At 45.6% G+C, this 24,263-nt stretch overlaps 1 protein-coding gene across 7 annotated transcripts in view; it reads right to left on the bottom strand.

Moving 5' to 3' along the window:
• ATG13 (autophagy related 13) overlaps positions 1-24,263 on the bottom strand; it is a 53,854-nt gene continuing 29,591 nt past the window's right edge. For 3 of the 7 annotated variants that reach the window (XM_032844668.1, XM_032844669.1, XM_032844670.1), the window contains 14 exons: positions 22,470-22,516; positions 21,181-21,321; positions 15,561-15,601; positions 14,661-14,757; positions 14,220-14,318; positions 13,317-13,410; positions 8,981-9,079; positions 8,112-8,222; positions 7,584-7,720; positions 5,407-5,521; positions 4,742-4,819; positions 4,418-4,534; positions 3,743-3,871; positions 2-1,570 (listed from right to left, as the gene is read on the bottom strand). In XM_032844668.1, the coding sequence (XP_032700559.1) occupies positions 1,493-1,570; positions 3,743-3,871; positions 4,418-4,534; positions 4,742-4,819; positions 5,407-5,521; positions 7,584-7,720; positions 8,112-8,222; positions 8,981-9,079; positions 13,317-13,410; positions 14,220-14,318; positions 14,661-14,757; positions 15,561-15,601; positions 21,181-21,321; positions 22,470-22,516 (1,383 nt within the window). In that variant the 3' untranslated portion in view covers positions 2-1,492. Of the gene's footprint in view, positions 1,571-3,742; positions 3,872-4,417; positions 4,535-4,741; positions 4,820-5,406; positions 5,522-7,583; positions 7,721-8,111; positions 8,223-8,980; positions 9,080-13,316; positions 13,411-14,219; positions 14,319-14,660; positions 14,758-15,560; positions 15,602-21,180; positions 21,322-22,469; positions 22,517-24,263 lie in introns of all 7 variants that reach the window. The other 4 variants (XM_032844673.1, XM_032844672.1, XM_032844674.1 and 1 more) reach the window with 4 other exon arrangements.

The following is a 24,263-nucleotide window of genomic DNA, read 5'->3' as shown; positions in this document are numbered from 1 at the left end:
ACGACGACCAGGGAGGCTGGGGGAGGGCCCGATGGCAGGTAGGTGAGGCTAGGCGCTTGACTGACTCACGTAACAATATCTAAATGGTTAAGTCAATCATACACCTAGCTTTGGTTTCTCAACAAGGAACCCATCCATCCAGTAAACCTCAGGGCAGGGTGCTGAGGGTTAGACAAAGGTGGTGGCCAGGCCCAGGTGGAAAGAGAAGGCCCATAACCTAACCCTGAGAAACAGGAGCAAGTCTCCCCAGGAGGGGCCCCTCTGGCCTTCCCCAGGGCCACGGTGGGGCCCATATGATGCACTCGATGTCACTGTACAACTCTAGAGGGTTGTACACACTCAGCACCCAAGACTTCCTGGACTGCCAGAATGGCGTCAGTTACTCTGCAGAAGCTGGGACGGATTCACACTCTCACCAGGAATATGCAGGAGTCTAAGGTAAAGCCTATCGTCAGTTCAAGTGCAGCGATTCTGGGAGGTTCTGTTGCCCTCAGCCAGCCCGATTCTTGGCTCTCACCTTAGGTATATGGGAAGGAAGATGCTCAAAGCAGCAACCCAGAATCCGAGGAACCTCCAGGCGAGGAGGCCCTACTCCAGGAAGAGGCCCTCCCCTTTCCCCAAGTGAAAACATCTAACCTCAAACATATTTTCTCTATAAAATATCGGATTTCTCTGAAAGTAATAAATATTTACCATGTTAATAACCAAGGAGCAGCAACAGGGGGAGGAAGGAGAGATAAGGAACCTTCGTTGTGACTCCCAATGAGAGACTCCTGGAGACCTAGGATTATGCTTTCATGCCGCTGAGGGTCTGAGCAGACAGCCACCAGGGCTGCTCAGACCCTCTGCGGGGAGAGGGGCTGGCACAACCCTCAAGAGTGAGAATGGCTGAGTCTGGAGTTCCCGCCAGCTTGGGCAGGGTGCCTGTCATATTGCCAAAAGTACAGGAATGGGGCAGAGAGAGGGAAGGTGAGAGGAAGAAGACATCAAACCAAAGGGGACCATAAAAGAGCCTGAAGGAGCCCTTCCTTCTTCTTCCCAACACTGTTTCCTTCCTTTTCCTTCTCCACTCCAGGCTCAGGGCCACCAGCCGGAATGTCAAGAGCTTGATGGTAACGGCAGGCCAGCAAGGGGCCAGCTGCAGAGTGGACCCAGGGCAGGGGGCCGGCAGGAGGAGCGGGATGACAGCCATTGTGAAGCAGCCGCGATGGGCGGTGGAAGCAGAAGGCCCTGCCAAGAGCCCTTTGGTTATACAGGGTGTTCCAATCTCCAAGGCCAGGGTGTGAGTCCTCTCAGATGCTATCCCCAGGCTTGACTGCTGCCATGGAGTCTCCAGGAGGTGTGAGAACAGGGACTTGCGGGTCCCCATGGGGGAAACCAGCCTCTCCTCCGCCCGGAGCAAGTTGAGGGATGGGAGCAGCTGATGAGTGGGAGGCTCTGTCTCCTGGGACCACAGAAAGGGGATGCTGCTGGTACCCAAGGTCACCAACTTTTACTGCAGGGTTTCTACAAAGGCATCAAATTCTCGAACATTCTTCTCGTGCACAGCCAGCTTTTCTGGTAGGGAGTCCTGCACCGGGAGGGGGGAGAAGAGTTGCTTATTCAAGCAGGGTCCTGAAGAGGCAGCTCGTGCAGGCCCCTGCCCTGGCTGGAGAAGGGAGCAGAGCACAGAGCTCAGCGCAGCAGCACGGGGCAGGGAGGCAGGCACTGCACAGTGGGCTTGTGGGACCCGGGGGATCGGCAGAATGGTCCAGGGAATCCAAGTGGGCCACACACTTAACGAGCTAGAGAAGGAGCTTGCCAACGACAGGATGACGCAGAGAAGTTACCCCTGGCACAGATGAGACGGACACTGGAATGGAACAGTAGGCTTAGCACGCTACAGAATAAGAAAAGCTAACAGGAGTTCTTCATGACCTGTGCTGGGCAGCAGAATCCCTTGGGGCCACAGGAACAAGGCCATCCCAACCATGCTCCCAAGAGAGTCTGACTCAGCAGGTCTGTGGGGAGGCCTAGGAACTGGCATCTTTACACCCGCTGAGAAAGGGTGCGTTAGACGATTGAGAGAAAACAATAAACAAGAGTAGAAAACAGAACCTCAGGAGTTAAGTTTAACTGCCCTCCAGAATCAACTATGAAAATGTGACCCTATTCAGGCACCTGCAGAGATTCCCTGGGCGCCAGGTGCTGGGGAGACGTGGCCTGTCCCGCCCCAGAACCGGCTGGCGGCCCGGACAGGCTGGGAGCAGCAGGGCAGCTGCAGGAGGCGGCAGCGACCGGCCACTCCTGGCAGCAGAGTCGCCATCCGGGTTCTTGCAAGCATGTTTCCAGTGAGAAGCCAGGGAGCCAGGGGCTAAAAGCCTAAAATCAGAAGCCAGACTCTCTGGGATCAAAGCTGTGTGCTGCCAGCTCAGTGTGACCAGGGGCAAGTTATCTGTTTCCAGTGTCAGTTTTCTCATCTGTACACTGGGATAGGAAGAAAAGCTACCGACCTCAGGATTGTTGAAGATTCATGCAAAGCACTTAGAAAAATGCTTGGCACGTAGAAAGTTTCAATAGATGTTAATAATAAGGATATTGTTTTAGTATTGTTATTACTGAGCATGTTTTTCTGTTTCGAGCAAATCAGGGGCCGATTATCTCAAGATTCCTACTCCTACAAAGCCATTCCTCTAATGTTGAAGAGAAGGGGACAGTCCCACCTCAGGTAGAGGGGCCCTGACATCCTGGGGTGTTAGAGGAAGCAGCTAGTTAGGTTTTAACAGGATGCCTGGAGGCCAGCAAAGGGGGAGTGAGGGACAGCTATGGGGAAAGTTGGAGGCCTGTCCCCGCTGGCCATACTCCAAAAACAAAGCGCAAGAAGCCAGATCAAACCAGAGAGGCCAAAGTCAAAGAAGGCCTGAGACCCTGACCGAGTGAGGGAGAAAAGGTGTGAAAACCTACTCCCAAAGAAATCCACCTTCCAAATAATAAATTACCCCCCCACCCCAGTTAACAACTGTCAATAAAAGATAGAGACCCAAACCCTGGGGTGCACAGCTCTCCCGAGCTCGCCCACTCTCGTCTTGAATGTACTCTCACGAGAATAAACTCTTCACCTGCACCACTCAACCGCCATGTCTGGTCCATCTTTGAATTTTCTTACAACAAGACTCAGAGGCTGCGGGGACATCCCAGAGACAGGCTGGGTGGAGGCACAGAGCACCCGGAGTTTACAGCCGTGTGGCCTGCTCCTGGGTCCTTTGGACACAGGAAGTGCACTAAGCAGAGATGCGGAGATCACAGTCAATAGCAGGACATCTGGCTAAACTCGAGAAGTGCTGGCCGAATCAGGAATGAGCTCTCCGAGGAAAGGGCAGGAATGCCAATACTCGGGACCTCACACTTCTGCCCTGTACCGCTGGCGTCTGCCCGACAGCTGAACAGCTAAATGCTGGAGCTACTGGAGCAGCTCAGCTTCACAGCAGCAGCGAGCAGAAGACCCAAGACACCGAACAGCAGGGATGGAAGGCGAGTGTGGAAGCAACGTGAAGACAGTGACCGCCAGACACGGTGCAACCTCAAGGGGGAGCAACAGAAGATAAGGATCTAAGTGTCTCTTTCCTGCTACAGAGGAGATGGGGGGTACGGGAGTGGGAGGGAGGAACAAGAAGAAATTTCTAGGCCTTTGGAGCAGGAATGACCATTAAAAGAGGATAGGAGGTCGCAGGATGAGGTCTGACGGGGGAAGGGGTTTCCATACCAAGTCCTCAGCCATGGACTGTGCCCCGATATCTATGGAGAGGCTGCTCAGCTGGGGAGGATTCTGAAATTCACGATAGAATGTCCCCAGGTCCATCGGAAGAATGTCATCTTTAGAAAAAGCCGGTTTCTTCAAAAACAAGACATACTCAGGTTAGCTTGCCTTAGGTGGGAGAGGAAAATCAGGGGAAAGAAGCTATGAACCGCCCTCTTTACTTCCAGTAATTATGAGAGAAAGGGTTCCTCCGGGTTCATCTCAAGGAGAGGATTCTCTGTACCTTTCTCCTCTGGGCAGCTGAACTCTAGCCCTGGTGCTAACACTCTTCTCCCCTGGTAAGGTTTATGTTCCCCTCCCTCAAACTCCTTTCCTTAACAAAGGGCCAACCATTCAGGCAGGAATAGGGCCTGCATGGCTACCACTGGCAAATCATTTAGAGTTGAATTTCAACCGAAGACTTGTCACAAAATGCCTTCTTGTTCATGGGCCTCCAAATGTGTCCCCAAGCAGGGTGTGGGGACAGGTTCTACCACACAGCCAGATGCCCACCCATCCCGTCCCCTCTGTCCAGACCAGCCCGTCTGATCCCTGTAAAGGAAGTCCTGTTCAAGTCACTGGATGCTTCTAGGTTTACTTCCCCTATCGCAGCAAAGGTCCAAGAAGGGGACAGGAACTTACGAAGTCGATCATGACGAAGTCGTCATGGGTATTGCCGCTGCTGCCCCCGCTGGAGCCATCTGAGTGCAAGCTGCCCTGGAGAGGAGATTCGGTCTCTGGGGAGTCTGGAGGATTCACCTGTTTGAGAACAAGGCGGAGGTAGGGGCGGGTTCCAGGCCTGGTGCAAGCGGGTGTTAATGATCAAAGGACCTGTAAGGGACCCAACGCTGGCTGGAAATCTGCAAGCCCAGGAGCGCGGCTGCAAGCCTGCGGAGGAACAGTGACTTGCCCGGGAAGGTGACATGCACAGCACCGTCTGTTAACTTTAGTCAAAGGGGGACTCACCATGGGATCAGCGCCCTCCAGCTCCAAATTCTTGGGAGCAAACATGGCAAAGGGGATGTCCAAACTGGTCAGGGTCACCTAAGAGACATGGAAATTTCAGAGGCCGTCCCTGCCCCACCTTCCCTTCCTCAGAGGCAGCCAGCAGCCTGTCAGTCCAGCAGGTTCGCACACCCAGGCTGACCACACCGTCCTCAGGTTCGCATCCTGCTGGAGAACCCGGAATCTCCCCGCTCCCATCACACAGCCACAACATCCACAGGGGTAGGGCTCCCCAGGACCCCGGGAATCAGCTCTGGAGGCCTGACCCGCAGTGACTGGGTAACAACTCTTCTGCGCTGGTAGAGCTGAGGAGGAACTTATTCCGAGTAAGGCTGAGGCCCTGACACCTGAGTGCAGGCTGAGTGTGCCAAATGGGGCCTAGCGTCCCTCTCCTGTGAGAGGTTTGCTCGATCTCAGAACAAGAGCTGTGAACTTCTGGAGGGCTGTCACGGGCTACTAAGCCTCTTCCCAAAAAATTCACACACACACACACACACACACACACACACACACACTTTTGCATATGATTTTAGGGGTCCCACAGACCGTAGGTGAAGAGCCCTGCCCCTAAGGCCTCACTCTAAAGGCTCAGACATTCTCACAGGTAGCAGCATCAGAAAAATCACCTGGTTGATGGGCTTGTTGACAAAAGCCCCCACTTTGCGGACAAAGATGGTCTCCAACACATCGTGGGGGGATGCCCGGCCCTCACTGCCGTTTGATACCGTTTCAGTATCCTCGCTGCAGAAGAAACACAGTGTTGGTACTCCTCCTCAAACCGCAACAGAGCCCGTGCGCTTGCCCACAAACCCAGCATCGGTGGGGCTGCGGTCCAGGACATGAGCGCCGCCCCCCGACCTCTTGACCCATGTGGGAAATGGCACTACAGGGCCTGGCTGCTGCCACTGTCTCTCTCCCTTCTGAGTTGGGGGCAGAGAACCCAACCTCCAGAACAACTAAAAATGAGGCACACGTGAATGAGACTCGGCGCCGCAACTGTGTGAAGCATACGTTAAATTTAATCTGAAATACCACCGGTAAGCATCAGTCACCAGCATACCGCAGTCAGACACACAGGCAAGCAGCGCCCGTCAACAACTGTGACGTTAATAGTAATCTATGACACAGGCAGACACAAGCTTTAAGCTTTTCTTGGCCTTCTTGTTTTGTTATCTAAAATTACCATAAGAAGGAATCATTTACGGTGTTTATATGGTACTGTGTTAATTTAAGCCTTACCTCACAAGGGGCAGTGTCGTTATTCTAAGTTGAGAGTCCCAAATTTGGCTCATTAGATAACCAGAGCTTTCTCCGCCCATGACACATCACCCGGGCTGAGGTCCTCTGCGCCGCATACCACGTTTCCTCTCCTCGTCCCCAATCAACCCTCTGTTCAGCAAGGTCTCTTTCAATGACACGCTTCATTTGGCTGCCCCACTCCCTCCCCTTCCAGCTCTCCAGACCAATGTGGACTTGTGGATGATAGGGAATGAGGGTGTCCCCTCCATGGGCCACCAGGCCAGTAGTCACAGCCCTAGCAGCAGCAGGGGTTAGGAAAGGTCCTCTGGCCAAAAGCAGGGGCTTAAGGTAGGGAGGAGGACTGAGCCGGCTAGGTGGATTCAGGACACTAGCTGGCAGGAAGGACCAGTACTGAGGAAAGGCCTGAGTTCTGATGACCTGCACTTAAGAACCCCTTACCCCAAAGAGAAGAGACAGTGTCCTCTATCTCTAGCTACTCCCAGACATGTTCCAGGAATCAAGGCTCAGAAAACTGGAGTGTCAAATGACTAACGGGCTCTTCCTTTGATTATGTGACACGGGGAAGGCTTTAAAAGGATGGACATTTGGGAAGCCAGGAATGAAAGTAATTATTTTTCCTGGTGGATAGCACAGAAAGATGTTCCCAAATAATTTTCCCCCCACTGCTCCACTGTGGGAATGAAAAAAAAAAAAAAATTTCTATTATCCAAAAGTCCATTTAGGATGCGGTGGGGCAATTCAACGTCATTATCTCTGGGGCCTTGCGGTCAAAGGAGGGCAGAGCAGGTCAGGACAGCCTCATCTTCCCACGGTAGAACTCCAAGCGAGAGGGAAAGAGGAGCTCAGCCTGCGCCAGGTCATTTTGGGAGCTAAGTGCTCTCTGGCAAATCACTTAACCCTCTGAGAGCCTCTTAGTTTTGAAGAGGCGGTAACAGTGGTGATTTGTGCAGGGCAGGATTCTGAGAACTTTCCTGTTCTACCTCATCAATGTCATCATAATATGAAATTTATAGAATGTATCACTTCTGTAATCAGAAAAGACAAAGATCTAAAAAAATTTTTTTAATGAAGAAAAACAGTTGTTTCTAAACAACTAAGGTACTCCAAGAGGTACTAATACAGCAGAGGGAAAAAAAAAAACCCAACAATCCTAACTACTACCACAGATCCACTGTGGCCCCAAACTTGAGGGTTAAGGCAGACCCCCTGCTTTGGTCCTCAGGAAACACTGAGGACTGACTCCAAGGGAATACATCTGGGGGTAAGAGGAGAGAAACATACACACGCATGCACACATGCACGCACATCCCCTTCACTGGATGACCCTGATAAGAAGCAGGCCCTGGCTGTTGGCTGTTACTAGCAAGCTTGGGGCAGCTTCCTGACATACCAGCTGCAATGTAAGATTCTTATCAAGAACTTTAAGAATTCCACATTTGGGGCCAAAGTGCCAAGCCTGAGGCAATGCTGAGAGCGACTCTTTACTGACACCAGATAGGCACACATGTCAGGGAGGATGGGCCCCTGGCCACTGCGAACTCACCTGCCGGAAGGTGTGGCAGCACAGTGGGCCCCGTCAGACAGGGTGTAGGTCGCCAGTCTCTCCTGGTCAGCCTGGGCACCGTGGGCAGGCTGGTTAGGAGCAAGGGGCACCCCACCTTCCTTCCCAGGAACCATGAGCTTTGGGGGAAATGGAAGAGTATCGTGAGTAACGGCAGTGTCAGACAGGACGGGAAACTTGGCCTAGCGTGATGGTAGCTGCCTCTGTGCTTTTCTACCGCCAGTGCTGCCACCAAATGGGTGGGAAACCTTGGATCTATGTCTTCTCTGGGACTCAGCTAATAGGAGACATGACACGCGTGCTAAGAACTACAAAGGGAAAGGAAAGAGGGAGAAAACCCTTGGAAGCTCTTCCTTCCTTTCTGAACTATATGAGGCTCTTCCTTCTGGAGTCACCTGGGCCCTCTGAAGTTACTTAGCATCACACTGGGCCGGATGAGGCCCCTCTCCTGCCACATGGCAGGGGAGGCAGCACAGGAACCCCCAGGGTCCTCCCCATCTTTAAAGATACCTGATGAGGGTGTGTGGCATTTAAGCCAGCAGCAAATGCTACTGGGTAAGCCAGGTCAGCTGATCCAACGCCCAGGGCAGCAGGCTGATAGGAAAGGCGAGAGCTTGAGAGCTAAGCGAGAGAAAAACAAAGACGGGCAGAAGAAAGGAGGAGGAAAAAATAGGCAATCCTAGAGTATGACTAATGATCAAGATTGTGGAGAGGTAAGGAACGGATCCCAGCCCACACCCTCACAGTTGGGGTGGGGGGTCCAGACGTAAGGGTTAAAGACAGACCAGGCCATTATGCTAAGGCTAAGAAAGCAGAGACTCGTTTGCAATGGGACTGACATTCCCAGCTCTGCAGCCTTCTAAAGGCCTCAAATGAGTTCCCTGCTCCCCCTTTCCCCAGGGGCTCAGCTAACTGTTGAGATTTCCAGCCCAAAGGACTGGTGACGCACAGGCCTGGGCAGAACTTGCAGCCGAAGTCATTGGTTTCTCCCAGGTCATTCTATTTTCTCCTTTGTCCTTGAGGTCCCTTTGAAACAGAAGGCCTCTTCCCTAATCACACCCTCCATCACCCCTGGGTATGGGAGGGTTCCTATTTATATTGAAAAAGAAAGAATACCACTCTTGGATTGTTTATTTGGAAATAAGATATAAATAACTCCATGTATTTTTTACATCAATGGTAGGAGGAGGGGCAAATGAAACATCCTATTTTGGGCAGCTGTGCTATAGCTGCAGCCTGTTAAAAATCAATTACCAAACCTCAAATAACCCCCAGAACACTTGGGGACATTTAAATAGCTATCCCCTGTACTTTATGCATACTTTTTAAATAAAAAGATGCCACCTGAGTATAGCCCCTTCTCCCCAGTATGGACTCACTTGATGGGAAAAGGCCAGTCCTGCCATGGGGACCCTCAGAGTGTCCATCACCACAGGAGTAGGGGTCTGAAAATGTGCCTTTGTGACAGTAAACACACACTGTGCACAGATACACACAGAGACAGGAGAAACAAGAGAAGAAAACAGAAACGGGACTTGAGAAAGAAGTGAAAACAACTCTGGAAGGGGAGACAGCCACAGGGGCCGAACTGCACTCGGGAAGTCGGGGGTGTGGCAGGGAGAGAGCAACATGGCTGCCTCCCTAGAAGGACAACTTGGAAGCGTCTGAAGGAGGCATGTTTATCCCAGGGGGCTCCACTGCATGCTAGGTGACACGGTGAGCAGGTGGAAAACAAAGCTGAGGCAAGCTGGTGGCAACAGGGAAAACCAAGCATTAGTGTGTTCTTAGTCAAAAGAGGCGGAAGGGTGTTAGAGAATGGCCTCCAGCAGCGAGGGCCAGGTCAGGCATGAGAGCAGGTGCAAGGCGTGCTGAGGATGAAGACCCAAGGGTACAATGCTAGACTGGAGACGTTTTCCTGGGGACCCAGAATCTGTAAGGACACGTTCAAACAACAGACATTTGCTGACTGGAACTTTATAATGCTTGGGTCCAGGGTGCCTGGGTGGCTCAGTTGGTTAAGCATCTGACTTTGGCTCAGGCCAAGATCTCAGGGTCCTAGGATTGAGCCCCACCTTGGGCTCTGTGCCAAGTGGGGGGGACCTCTGCCCCTCCCCCTGCTCATGCTCTCTTAAAAAAATAAAATCTTAAAAAAAATGCTCAGGTACCCAGCTGCACACCTGACTACACCATCTGAGGCAGGATGAATTGGTGAGTACAGGTGTAGGCACTGTGTGTGTGTGTATGTGTGTGTATGCATGCACGCTTGCCTGTGCACATGCATGAGAGTGTGTGTGTGTTTTATAGCCCCACATGGTGAAGGAGAACATGATGTAGTAAAAGCCGAGGCACTTTAAAAAACTCTTAGATTTCGGGGCGCCTGGGTGGCTCAGTGGGTTAAGCCTCTGCCTTTGGCTCAGGTCATGATCTCAGGGTCCTGGGATCGAGCCCCGCATTGGGCTCTCTGCTCAGCAGGGAGCCTGCTTCCCCCTGTCTCTCTGCCTGCCTCTCTGCCTGCTTGTGATCTCTGTCTGCCAAATAAATAAAAATCTTAAAAAAATAAAAAATAAAAAAGCTATTAAAACAAAAATCTTAAAAAAATAAAACAACTCTTAAAGGGACGCCTGGGTGGCTCAGTTGGTTGGACGACTGCCTTCGGCTTGGGTCATGATCCTGGAGTCCCGGGATCGAGTCCTGCATCGGGTTCCCAGCTCCACGGGGAGTCTGCTTCTCTCTCTGACCTTCTCCTCCCTCATGCTCTCTCTCACTGTCTCTCTCAAATAAATAAATAAAATCTTTAAAAAAAAAACAAAAAAAGATTATTTTGGGTCTTGCTGTTCTATCTTTAAGTCTTACCAATTAGATAGTTAATGCTTAGAACTGGAGGTCGGACCTGAAATCATAGCAGCAGGTTCAGGGTCACAACTATTTCCTGACTCAACTCTGTGCCCACATGACACAATGGTCCGTATTTGGTTGGGAAAACAAATACCACATTAACATGCATTTACTGGACTCTAGCAAAAAGCTCAAATAGAAATTGTTGAACAGTTATGCAATTCCCTAGGCTAAATCGAGGAAGAAACTAGTTCAGTATTTACAGGAATGATGAGACCTGCTGGCAAATCATTTTCTCTTTCTGTTCTGCCACTAAGGTTGAAAATGAATACTTTGCGACACCTGGGTGGCTCAGTCGGTTAAGCGGCTGCCTTTGGCTCAGGTCATGATCCCAGGGTACTCAGACTGGGTCCTCCATTGGGCTCCTTGCTCAGAGGGGAGCCTGCTTCTCCCTCTGCCTCTGCCTGCTTGTGATCTTTTGCTCTCTGACAAATAAATAAATAAAATCTTAAAAAAAAAAAAAGACAATGAGTACTTCTGCAACAAACTGTACCAGCCCCAATGAGAGGTACTTAGAGGGTAGTGAGAAGGCTCACCCATGGGATGCTCAGTGTTGATAAGATCTTGGCACGATCTACTTGCAAACTGTGACAAGACACAGCAGGCGACTGATACCACGAGAAAGACAGGCTCCCCTTACACAGGTCAACCGACTTTGTGCGAACGGGAGATGCAGTAACTACTTAACTTCCCCTTACTTTTGGGGTCAGGTCAAATTTCCACTGTACTCGAGAAAGAGACAAACTGATTTGTTAAGCCCCAGCCTCACCATCCTTGTTATCTTCCAAGTTACAACCTCATTTACTGTTCATGCATTTATCACTTCTAAAACAAAACTTGGGGGGGGTGGCGCCTAGGTGGCTCAGTGGGTTGAGCCTTGGCCTTCGGCTTGGGTCCTGATCTCAGGGTCTTGGGATCGAGCCCACATTGGGCTCTCTGCTCAGCAGGGAGCCTGCTCCTCCTTCTCCCTCTGCCTGCCTCTCTGCCTCCTTATGATCTCTCTGTCAAATAAATAAATAAAATCTTAAAAAAAAAAAGAAAATGGGGGCACCTGAGTGGCTCAGTTGGTTATGCGTCTGCCTTTGGCTCAGGACATGATCCCAGGGTCCTGGGATCGAGTCCTGCATTAGGCTCCCTGCTAAGCAGAGAGTCTGCTTCTCTCTCCCTCTAAGCACTGCCCTCCTCATGCTCTCACTCTCTCTCTAATGAAAAAAATTAAAAAATAAAACAACACTTTGACTATCTAAAAAATAATCTACTTGCACTAATGTGCTCTGGTGGACCTCCCTCTCTTTTTGGGTCAGTACTGTTCTATGTCAGCAAGAGTGCCAGAAGCTACCCCCTCCCAAAGCAATGGTGACACTCATGCCTATATACCTTCACTGGGGGAGAGGAGTAACAGGTCCCACCCCCCACCCACCCAAACTGTCTAGGCAACTTTATAGCAAGAACCTCCTTAACTCTAAATTGGGACAACAGAAATAACAGAGACCAATGGATTTTGTCATTTCCTTCACACACATTTTTTTTTCAGCTAACTTTTGTGCTTAACTTATGTTTTTGAAACAGATGAGAACCATAATTATAATCCAGTATCTCCCAACAACTCAGAATGAAGTAAATTTAAATAATTTTCTTAATTAAAAAACAGAAAATAAAAATTCATGGGTAGTGAATTAATTTGTTGGACTCCCAAAGTAAGATGGTTAAAGGAGATAATCTGGGACCAGTTTAGAGGAACACAGAACTGAGTTAGGTCTAGAAGAAACTGTCTAATGTGCAAATCAGAGAGAAAGAGAGTGGTAGAGAGGATGAGCAGGCAGAGCAGAGAGCTGTAGGCCATAAGGTGGGAGATGAATGACTTGGGCTGGAAGGGAAGAAACATGCCCTGAAATTCAGTCATCTGGCAACAAACGACTCCTTTGCTAAAGCAGACCTGGTACCACGTACGTTATACAACAATGCCACCCAGATGGGTCTGCTTGGGAAGCTGGGAACCTTGTTTGGAGCCTGTGTTCCGCTGAAACTGAGTTTGACACTGGAGAAGGACTCAAGTGGAAAAGTTAATGGTTTAAAATGTTCAGATTAAGAATGCAGATAGCCAGAAATCTGTGTCAACTATGAACAGAGACTGCACTGCTGGTTTCTTACTGGCATCTATGCCAAATAATTACTGGTTCCTTTTGTGCTCCTTCCATTATGAGGAAACATATTAACCACTTCCAAAGTGAAGCAGCTACCAAATTAACAAGAGTAGGATAGAATACCTCTCTGGTATCACAATGCATTTGGAATTCTAGGACTCCTCTTCTAGGGAATTTTACAATGTCTCCAGGAACGTAAAGGTTACATGTAATCTTATGGGTTAAGAATGGTTACAGACTAGAGGGGCACCTGGGTGGCTCAGTCAGTTAAACGTGATTCTTGGTTCGGCTCAGGTCATCATCTCAGGGTTGTGAAATGGAGCCCCGTGTTGGGCTGCATGCTCAAAACAGAGGCTGCTTCAGATTCTCTCTCCTTCTCCTTCACCCCTTGGCCTCTGCTTGTGCGCACATGCATGAGCTCTCGCTCTCTCTCTCTCTCTCAAATAAATAAATAAATAAATAATAAAATCTTAAAAAAAAAAAAGCATGGTTATAGACTAGAAACACTGCAATATTACCTGCTAGATAAGAAGGCTCTCCCTCACCCCTCAAAACAACCCCCTGGAAACAATGGCCACCACTACCACCACCAAAAGAGACTATCTAAATTCTGACACATTTCAAGTCCATATGTGTACTAAGTCACTAGAGCCGCCCCAGAACGGTTTCCCTGTACCTGAGACGGAGGAGAGGTGGAGAAAGAGGTTGTACACACTTCTTGAGAATCTTCTACAGAAGGATATGTTACTCCAGTGTCCTCACCAGCAGTTCTATGATCGCGGGAAAATAAATCATGAATTTTATGGTCACAGCAGTCAGTTTCAGAAAGGATACAAAGGGAGGTTAGATAAAGATGAAAGCTGTGACAAGAGGTGTTTCAGGCAGAGCTCATTATGGCAAAAGAGGAGTGTTGAGTCCTTGATAATGTCAGACATATCCAGAGAAAAACATCTAGAGGCTGACCAAGGCTTTTATTTTTAACCTAAACATTTTACCTGATATGTCATTTGATAATATTTTCTTAAGCCTGACCAGTGTTGGGACCAAAGAACTATAAGCAATTAGAGATGCAGTGAAACAAAGTCTAGACTCCAAAGATGAACCTATCCAACTTCAAAAGTCCTTCACGTAAAGGCAGTATCTTTCCTAATAAACATCTGTTCTGACCTCTACAGAACTCTGTTTTCTGGGATCTAGGCCTGAAGACATTGGATTCTAATCTATAACTAAACTGTGCCAATGGTGACCATAAAACCATTTAATTTGTGAAGGACATTCTGTTAATTACTGCCACTCTTGTAGTCTCTAAGTAAAATCAAATCGGAAGTCAAATTACTACCGTCAAGATCCAAAATGCCCAAGAATTTTCTGAGACAGTCTATACATTCCAAAGCTTGGTGTACCTTATAGGCAGGGAGCAGGTAGCAACAGGGAGGGAAGCTAACCACACCACTGCTCTCCATGTGGGGTCCCCAGCACTGCCCCCTGCCCACTGGCGAGTGCTTATGGAGGTGCTCTGCGTGCAAGATGGATGCTTCTCCCTAGCTGCAGTCTGGGAAAGCCCCTACACATTCCTCACCTGTAATTGCAGGGGTGCATGGGTGAGGAGCTGGGATAGGGACGGTCCACAAAGTGATCAATGATAATCCCCATGATAGGTGGGGTCCTCTCAAATTGCCTGTAATGCAATAAGCAGATTGCAATATTTGTTAGAATGTCTTGTCAGACCCCCTGAAGTCTTCAGAGGACCCCTCGCCTTAAATCTACTGGAAGGAACCTCTAGTCTTAACTACTGCATCCCTAAATATAAACCACAACTCTACACTGATGGCTCCGAGACACTCAGATTCTCCCATCTGGAAACGCGGCTCTTTCTCGAGTTTATTTTCCAGAAGGGCAGATTTCAGCAATGGCAAAGCTGAACTGTGGGCTTAGCCATAGAGTTTGAGGGGACAAACGAACTTTAATATCTTGAATATCTTTGGAAGAGTTCTTTTGGATTCCAAGGCTCTCTCCTCACCTGGTAGACATAAATGCCAAGTTAATTCTGTAAGCACATGAAAGAGTGATCGTGCCCACAGGGGTGCCTACTGTCCCAACACGAACTGTCTGGAAACCTAGGAGAAGAAATACATAATTAGCTTTTCCCCCAGAGAACACTGACACTGTCCCCAGTCTGGCCTTCCCTGAATCATTCAGCCTATCATACAATCTCTGGCTTTATCTACTCTGCGCCATGAGTGTAGCGGACCTAATTTCCTTTATGTTTATGTGTGTGTTTGTGTATATACATAATTTTAAAAATTTATTTTATATTGGACCCAATATTGGAAGAGAAAACAGCATTCTCTTTCCAGATAAACCGACCTTCAAAGAGGCAAAACAACTGTCCTCTTTAGGATGTTAGTCCTAAAGTTTGAGCAAGTTCTAATCAACCCAGCCTCAAGGTGTCACGTGCTCTGTGAGACAGAAAAGAGGCCCCGGGGCTTTATCACCCGAACCCCTCGGTTTATGCAGGTGCGGAAGTGACTGCACTTCAACTCATGCTGCCGCCCAGAACTAAGTATAGAAAAGAACCAGGGCCTGGGAGGCGTTATTTCCAACAAAGCTTTGCTGGTTTTCCTGGTTTCATTTCCAATTTTTCAAAATTGCTTATGCTCATTAGAAACATTAAACATGCTCATTATAGAAAATTAGGAGAACAGGCAATGGTATCAAGAGTAAGAAAGATACTGAGTTCCTAGAACTCTGGGCAAAATGACTCAGTCATCCCCTGGTGGCTCTTTGGACCACCTTCCTGTCTTTTCCTTATGTGTGTCACACATATTAAAATCACAAGCTACACATTAACAGCCAGTACCCAAGGCCATCTCTGAAGTCAGGAGGGCTCTTAACACTACAAATGCTTTTTGATACATACCTTCTCCTAAGCCATTCAGCTGAACTTCACCAAAATATATCCTTAGGAAAGAAAAAAAAAAAAAGAAAAAGAAATCAATGATCTTTTTTTTTTTTCACGAAGATTTTTTTTCTTATTTGAGAGAGACACAGCAAGTGAACACAAGTCGGGGAGTGGGAGAGGGAGAAGCAGACTTCCCATCGAACAGGGAGCCCGATTCGGGGCTTGATCCTAGGACCCTGTGATTATGACTTGAGCTGAAAGCAAATGATGAATGACTGAGCCACCCAGGAGCCTCAAAATAAATGATTCTTTATTCTAAGGGCCTTATAGACAAAACAATTTAACAAACCCTTCATTTCTTATCTGCATGAATACCTCTCCTAATGAAGCAATAATGTTACCACTTCAATGAAGCTGCAGGCCTAGGGATATATATGGAAAGAATTGTTGTTGTTTTTGTTTTTTATGACTTTACTTATTTGACAGAGAGAGATCACAAGTAGGCAGAGAGGCAGGCAGAGAGAGTCGGGGTGGGGGAGCAGGCTCCCTGCTGAGCAGAGAGCCTGATGTGGGGCTCAATCCCAGGACCTGAGACCATGACTTGAGCCGAAGCCAGAGGCTTAACTCACTGAGCCATCCAGGTGCCCCTGGAAAGAACTTGTTAAGAAGTAAGGAAAATAATAAGAAAGTAGAGTCTGCATTAGTTTCTTCTTCCTGTTCCTGCAATGTATTTTTAAAGTATACCTCCCGGGGAACAAAGAATATAGAAATAAGACTGGCAAACAGATCTCAAACCACTATTAGAAAATACTATTTTTTTTTTAAAGATTTTATTTATTTATTTGACAGAGATCACAAGTAGGCAGAGAGGCAGGCAGAGAGAGAAAGGGGGAAGCAGGCTCCCTGCTGAGCAAAGAGCCTGATGTGGGGCTCGATCCCAGGACCCTGGGATCATGACCTGAGCCGAAGCCAGAGGCTTAGCCCACTGAGCCACCCAGGAGCTCCAAAATACTATATATTTTTTTGAGGTATGTTCAACATAAAAAATCTATTAGTTTCAGATGTACAAGATTCAATATTTGTTTATATTACAAACTGATCATCACAGTTATGTCCAGTTAACAGCCATCACCATACATACAGAATGTTTTTTTCTTGGGATTCGAACATTTAAGATCTTCTTTCTTAAGGAGAACCTTCTTACACTGTTGGTGGGAATGCAAACTGTGCAGCCACTCTGGAAAATCCTATGGAGGTTCCTCAAAAGTTAAAAATAGCTGTACAACTGACCAACTGCACTACTAGATATTTTTTCCAAAGGATACAAAAATACTGATTCAAAGGGGCACATGCACCCTAATGTTTTTGGCAGCATTATCAACAATAGCCAAATTATGGAAAGAGCCCCCATGTCCATCAGCTGATAAATGGATAAAGAAAATGTGATACATATTTATTTCCATTATACACTCCATATATATATTCCATAATATAAAAGAATATTACTCAGCCATCACAATGAAATCTTGCCATTTGCAATGATGTGACTGGAACTAGACTGTAATATGCAAAGTGTTCAGAAGTCAGTCAGAGAAAGACAAATACCATATGATTTCACTCATATATGGAATTTAAGAAACAATACAGATGAAAATAGGGGAAGGGAAGGAAAAAATAAAAGAGGATAAAAACAGAGAGATAGGCAAACCATAAGAGACTATTAACTAAAGAGAATACACCGAGGGTTGATGGAAGGGGAGTGAGTGGGGGATGGGTTAAATGGGTGATGGGCATTAAGGAAGGCACTTGTGATGACCACCGGGTGTTGTATGGCAACTTTCAAATATGCAATAGAAGGTACCATATTTTGAGAGTGGTCTTCAATTAGGGGAGCTCTCTACGCTTGTCACAAGTCATTCCAAAGTAAACTGGTTAAGAAATTCGAAAATCTTTTCCAATATAGAAGAATTACACAAGACTATTTATTCTGAAAATACAAAAATGTAAGCACAGTAGGACCTTTCTCTGAATTTCCCCGGGAAAGGCAGTCTATATTAGCTATAGGTCTGAACTATAAAACATGACAAACTACACTATAAAACACTGTTATACTTTCCTGGTAATACGGTTAAAAATTAAACATGTACATGGCTTTGTTCAACTAAAAACTAAGCTCCAACAATATACAAAGCCCTATGGTTAGGTGTTAGGTGTGAGATAAGAATAAGCTAGGGAGGAGATTCAGGGTAAATCTGAAACCCAGGTTTCACAAATTATAATTTGGTATGAGAGAAAAGAAACGTGTTTAATTTCTGAAATACATGCACAAAAGGGACAGACGCCATAAAGCAGGAGTCAGCAAATTTTTGTGAAAAGGGCCAGATATTTAAGGCTTGCAGGCCATGCAGTCTGAGACAGACTTCTCAGCTTTGCTGTCGTCCTGCAAAAGTAGCCACTGATACTACATACATGAAGGGGGAGGCTGTGTTCTAAAATTACTTCATTTAGGGGTACCTGGCTGGCTCAGTCAGAAGAGTGTGAGACTCCTGACCTTGGGGTCATGAGATGGAGCCCCATGTTGAGTGCAGAGATTACTAAAAAAAATAAACTTTAAAAAAAATAATAAAATAATTTTATTTATAAAAATAAGCAGATGGTCTGCTGGCCATAGTTCGCTGACTCCTGCTATAAAATAACACAGGAATAATGTCCATAAAAAGCTGCCAGAAGACATTCTGTTGCAACCTTTGGTGGCTCAGCCGGCTGAGCATCCAACGCTTGATTTCGGCTCAGGTTGTGATTTCGGGTTCTGGAATCGAGCCCCACGTCGGGCTCCCTGGTCACTGGGGTAGACTGCTTGTCTCTCTCTCATTCTCCCTCTGCCCTTTCCCCTGCTCATGATCTCTCTCTCAAATAAATAAATAAAATCCTTTTTAAAAAAAAAAAAGCTCAGTACTCATTTGAATATTGGTAATTGGTACAATGCTTATCTAACCACCTTCTTGGCTGTATCCATTATGACATTCAGGTGCTAAGCAAAAGTTTTCTTCACAGATAGCAGGCAGACAACAATTAATTTTAATTCAGTCTTAATGAACCAACAAATTCAGAATGAATTTTTATAACTATGTAATTATACAGTGACATGATTAAATTTACTAAGTCAGGGGGGAAATGATAATATAGCTTAAAAAAAAATACAAACCAGAAAGCTATTCTTTAATGGTATAAGGCTATACTGTTAACCTGTTAACGATTGTTTAGGGGTACCTGGGTGGCTCAGTCAGTTAAGCGTCTGCCTTCGGCTCAGGTCATGATCTTGGGATCCTGGGATCGAACCCCCTGTCAGACTCCCTGCTCATCAGGTAGCCTGCTTTTCCCTCTCCATTTGCCCCTCCCCCTGACTTGTGCACATGTGTTCTCTCTCTCTTGCTGACAAATTTTTAAATCTTTAAAAAAAGGGGCACCTGGGTGGCTCAGTGTGTTAAAAACTCTGCCTTCGGCTCAGGTCATGGTACCAGGGCCCTGGGATCGAGCCCCACGTCGGGTTTCTGCTCGGCGGGGAGCCTGCTTCCTCCCTCTCTCTCTGCCTGCCTCTCTGCCTACTTGTGATCTCTATCTGTCAAATAAATAAATAAAATCTTTAAAAATAAATAAATAAATAAATCTTAAAAAAAAAAAAAAAACCACAACACAATAGTATAGAAAAGGGTGGGAGGGAGCCAAATCTACCTCTGAGATCACACACTTCTCTATGGTTTAAACTATATTATTTGTATCCAAAAGCACTCCTAAATAATAAACAGTGAGCAATAAATCCTGCCTTACTCCAGAGATAGAGAATAAAGCTTTAAACATTGGTAATGAAAGGACCAAAAGTCCTAGTTAATTAAGTTGATGACTAGTAGTGTAGTATGGTTACTTACAAAAGAACCAAAATGAAGGGGGCTTGGTATAGGTAAGTGAGAAGTAAGAGTTAGAAGTGATCTTTCATTATATACATATATTTTTAAAGATTTTATTTATTTGTCAAGAGATAGAGAGAGCACACCCATAAGCAGGGGGAGTGGCAGACAGAGGAAGAAGCAGGCTCCCCGGCGAGCAAGGAGTCGATGTGGGGCCCAATCTGAGGGCCCTGGGATCATGACTCAAGCTGAAGGCGGATGCTTAACTGACTGAGCCCCGCGCAAGCATCCCTCTTTTGCTATATTTGAATAAAGGTCTAGTAATTTTCAAATGGAATACTCAACTTGAAACCTAAAGACTACAGAAAGACAACAAAAATATTTAAAATATTTGGAAAAACAGGGGCGCCTGAGTGGCTCAGTGGGTTAAGCCTCTGCCTTCAGCTCGGGTCGTGATCTCAGGGTCCAGGGATCGAGTCCCGAGTCGGGCTCTCTGCTCAGCAGGGAGCCTGCTTCCCCCTTCCTCTGCCTCTGCCTGACTCTCTGCCTTCTTATGATCTCTGTCAAATAAATAAATAAAATCTTAGGGAAAAAAAAGATTCGGAAAAATAAACAAACATGGGTAGGGTTGCTTTATTACTGCTAAGAAAATTTAAGAATGACTTGATAACTACTCTCGGTAGTAGACTGTTTAGCTTAACTAGTTGAGGCTCTAATCCTTAGTCTTTCCATCCTGCTATACTAATTTCTCCTCACAATTAGCTCTATACCTATAAGCCAAAGGCTAAAACCAGTAGCTCATCACTAACATGAAAAAAGTCTTGGGTCATCTGGGAACTCCTGGCTTTCCATGTGCTGCTCTCACACTTTCCTACTTATCTTCTATACCACCACTAGGGTCCATCTGACAAACTGAGCACAGCTCATATCCCGTCCCCGACTTCTATGCCTTGCCATCTGTCACACTCCCCACTTGGAATGATCATTCTCCCTCACTTCTACCAGCTGAAATTCTCTCTGCCTCAAGGTCTAACTTGAATCCCACTTCCTCCAGGAAGTCTGTCTGGTTTCCCCACCCAGAACAAACTTTCCCTCCCTGTGTTCTCCTACTACTTTTCTACTGATACTGCTATGCAGTCTTTCAATCCTGCTTTTTATTATAATTATGCATGTGCCAAACTGTCTCCCCCAATAGATAGGCCCCTACGGGGCAGGGCCTCTGTACAGTTCTTCCTTGGGCCTAGCACAATGCTCACATTAAAAAGGCACTCGATAAATACATGTTGAGGTGAACCACTCCAAGGAAAATACTCAAAGAATCACTGAGAAGTTCTTTATATCTACAGACAACTATCAACAACAAATTGAATTTGAAAGTCTGTTAGGTTTTAATTTAACTCTGAAATATAGAAGCCTGTGGTATTTTCCCAGGATAACCTGGTTTTTAAAGTCTTAAGCTCCTTTTTCAACTTTGAGACGTGTATTACTACAACCTCAAAATCCATTCCACAGGAATCAGTGACTGTACACAGAACAAAAGAACAAAGAACCTGGTAGCTTCGCAAAGTTGAGGTTCACAAAGGAGGAAGGACAGACAATCATAGTGAAGCTATAGCATCAACTATCCTACCAACCATCTGTCCAAAATTAATCACAGAATACTCCTATACCAGTAGATGTGCCAAGTGGCAAGGCTAATGAGTGAATCAGGAAGGTGACACTATGTTGTTTACCTGTACAATATGACATATTCGTGCCCCTGTTTTCTGGAGAGTCTGTAAGCTGGTGTCACCCTAGTTATGGCAAGGAGGGACTTCAGCAGCAGCGACAGTCTGTTGTACACCGTGTAGGAAACTTTAATCTCTTTATCACACCTGAGGAGCACACAGACACAATCAGCATTCGCCTACTCAACTCACATAAAACCAAGAACAGAAATGCAACAGATCTAGAGGTGTTATGCTCTGTCTAGTGACTGAGATTCGTCTGTTAGCATTATTCATGAATTCTGATAGAATATAACCTGCTTTGCAGTCCACATAACACCTTTCACAGAGTATGACAGTCAACATAGATGACTGCAAATTAAGTGTGGGAACTGCAGAAGATTAAATTTATCACGAAAACATGTTCTGAACTAAACATGTAATTAGAGGTTTTTGTCAGTTTATCAAGAGATTATTGAGGTAAGCAAAAGTTTTACTTTTCTGGGCTCTAGAACCAGGCAGTAGATAACAAAAGGCACCTAATATTTTTTTCTAGCTTTGAAGCTATTATCTAAGAAATAAAGCTACACACTCAAAAACAGTAATTCAACACTGCAATTATATTAATGGAAGTGCAAATAATTTCAAGATAGTATCTTATGAGCTTTCTACCTCTATATATCTAATAGGAAATCTAGAGAAAAGTCTGTTTGGTACTAAAATTTGAGACTATACCTGGCAATTGCTTTCTACTTAGGAAAGAAAAACAATACCCACAACCCAGACTTATTATTAAGATTTTTCTTTTGATGTGTTGCTATTTCCTCCATTTGCCTATATATAACTGAAGCTTTAGGCAGGAAGTAAGCTAATCTGCCTTGAAAGAAGAAAATGGAGAAGGAAAATAACATGCATTTCCAATCTATGACCAACACAGCATGTAAAAAGTAGTGAAGGGGAATCGTATTGGATGTCTGCCATACAGAAAACAGACAACACAGAGCAGTCATGTTACAAGAGCTCGCAAGGGATTTAATCAGAGAACTATCTGTACTCTGGGAAAACAACAAATCCTTTTCAGTCTTTTCTCTGCTCTTTTCCCTGTGGTGTCTAAGTTTCGGTGGACTGACCCTCCCGCTGAAGGTCATCTCTGTGCCTGGGCTGGAAGCCAAGCATGAAGCAAATTGTAGCCAAGACCTACTGGCTTTGTTAAGTGGGAAGAAACCCTCCATGACTGGTAACAAAAGCCCTGCTTTCCCTGTGTCATCTTTTATCCTCAGCTACCACAACCACAGACCCTAAGACAGAGCACTTACTTTTCATTCATTTCAAGACACCAAATTTCTAGCTCCATGGAATCTCCCTGTAGATGGGACAATTGAAAAATACTTGTTTTAATTATTTTTTTTTATTATAAAGCACTGTTCAGTCACTATAAAAATACTGAAAAAATAAATAAAGGGAAAAAAATCAATTTATAAACTCATCAGCCACTTCAATAAATAACGTGAGGGACGCCTGGCTGGCTCAGTTGGAAGAGCAGGTAGCTCTTGATCCCGGGGTCATGCGTTAAGACCCATGTTGAGTCTAACAATACTTAATAAACCTAAAAAAATTTGTTTAATGTGAGACTATACTGTATGTTATTTTTATCACTTTCCCATTAATAAACACAACATGAAGTTTTCCTTAGAGTAAAATAGTACACCATTTTTAATGGTTGCGTAGTATTCTACCCTATGACCATCATTTCATCCAGTTCCCCCGATACATGGACATATAGGTCCCTCCTAATTTTTCATTACCACAAACAAGACTCTGATAAATAGCCTTGAGATTAAAACTTTGTCCTTGCCCTAAATTAATTTCTTAAGATAAATTTCCAGAATTAGCATTGTTAAACAGTACTCATGCTTCAAAGATTTTTGCTATGTATATCCAAATTACTCTTCAGAAAGGCCAACACTTCAGATGATGGAGAGAGCCTTTCCCTCCAATTCTACAGGAGATATTTTTAGGTGACACCCACTGTTAAGGAATACCTTAACAAGCTCCTCACTTAAAAATCTTTTTAGCTCTGTAATGTCTTTAGCCAAACTGTTCAGTCTTTCTCTGGTACTCTGAACAGACTTAGTCCAGTGGGTGGGAAAGAAAAACAGAAACCAAAGCCAGAATCCCTCAACCCTGTAACACTCCTGTGTGCCACTTAGTAAGAAGGACAGTCATACTTTTGAACACAAGTAACCTTATTACAGTCAACTGGAAGAGGGCTATTCTTTTAGATTTGGAAGTAACCCTGGGTTAGTTTGTGGAATACAGAACTTACTAGTTCTAGATAAAATTTAAATATGTATCCTTAAGGTATCTTTTTCATCATACTGTCATTTTTAAATGACGTGATAAATTCTGGATTTCCCCTGCTCCCCAGAGTCAAGGGAGGATGAGTAGTAGGAAGTATCCAAGACAAGTTGGTGCAGTTTGTCTAGGATAATCGGAATATTTTATACTCAGATTTCACCTGGGAAAGGAAAGAGTTCTTCTAGGGATTCCTTTAGGACTCCCTGTGGATCACTAAGGAAAAGGATTCATAGTGTAAACTGGCAATACAATAAAGAAGAATAGGAAGATTTGTTTTTTGGGGGGCTAAGGTTTCCACAGAACAAGTATCGACATCATTCATTCAACCAACTTCATCAAGAGTGCCATCCACGCACTGTGCTAGGCCCAAGAGATGATTATTTATTTATATCCTGCCTCATTTCAAAAAGAATCTGAACAACCACAGAAATAAGTAAGATATGGTGTAACTGCTGACCTCAAGAATAAAAGTGTAAAGTATGAACGGGAACATGGAATGATCGCTACTTTAAGTTATGTTAGGCACTTTACGAATAAAGATTAAATGAGAAAATATAAAAACCCTATGAAGTGTCATGTTAGTTTGGTGGTGTTGGTGGGGGTGGGGTTAGGTAATTGGCCAAAGTCACTCAGCTAGGATCTGAACTTGGGTCTGTGCAGCTCCAAACTCCAACTGCCTTTTATTATACCACCCCAGCTTCACAATCTTAATGGAAATAAATCAATAAACACACAAGTAACAATATCTGCCT

This window comes from Lontra canadensis, unplaced genomic scaffold (genome assembly GCF_010015895.1).
Source record: "Lontra canadensis isolate GAN:19392208 unplaced genomic scaffold, GSC_riverotter_1.0 scaffold154, whole genome shotgun sequence".
NCBI classification, from domain to species: domain Eukaryota; kingdom Metazoa; phylum Chordata; class Mammalia; order Carnivora; family Mustelidae; genus Lontra; species Lontra canadensis.
The sequence above is the reverse complement of the archived record's forward strand: the minus strand, read 5'-3'. Positions and strand labels throughout refer to the sequence as shown.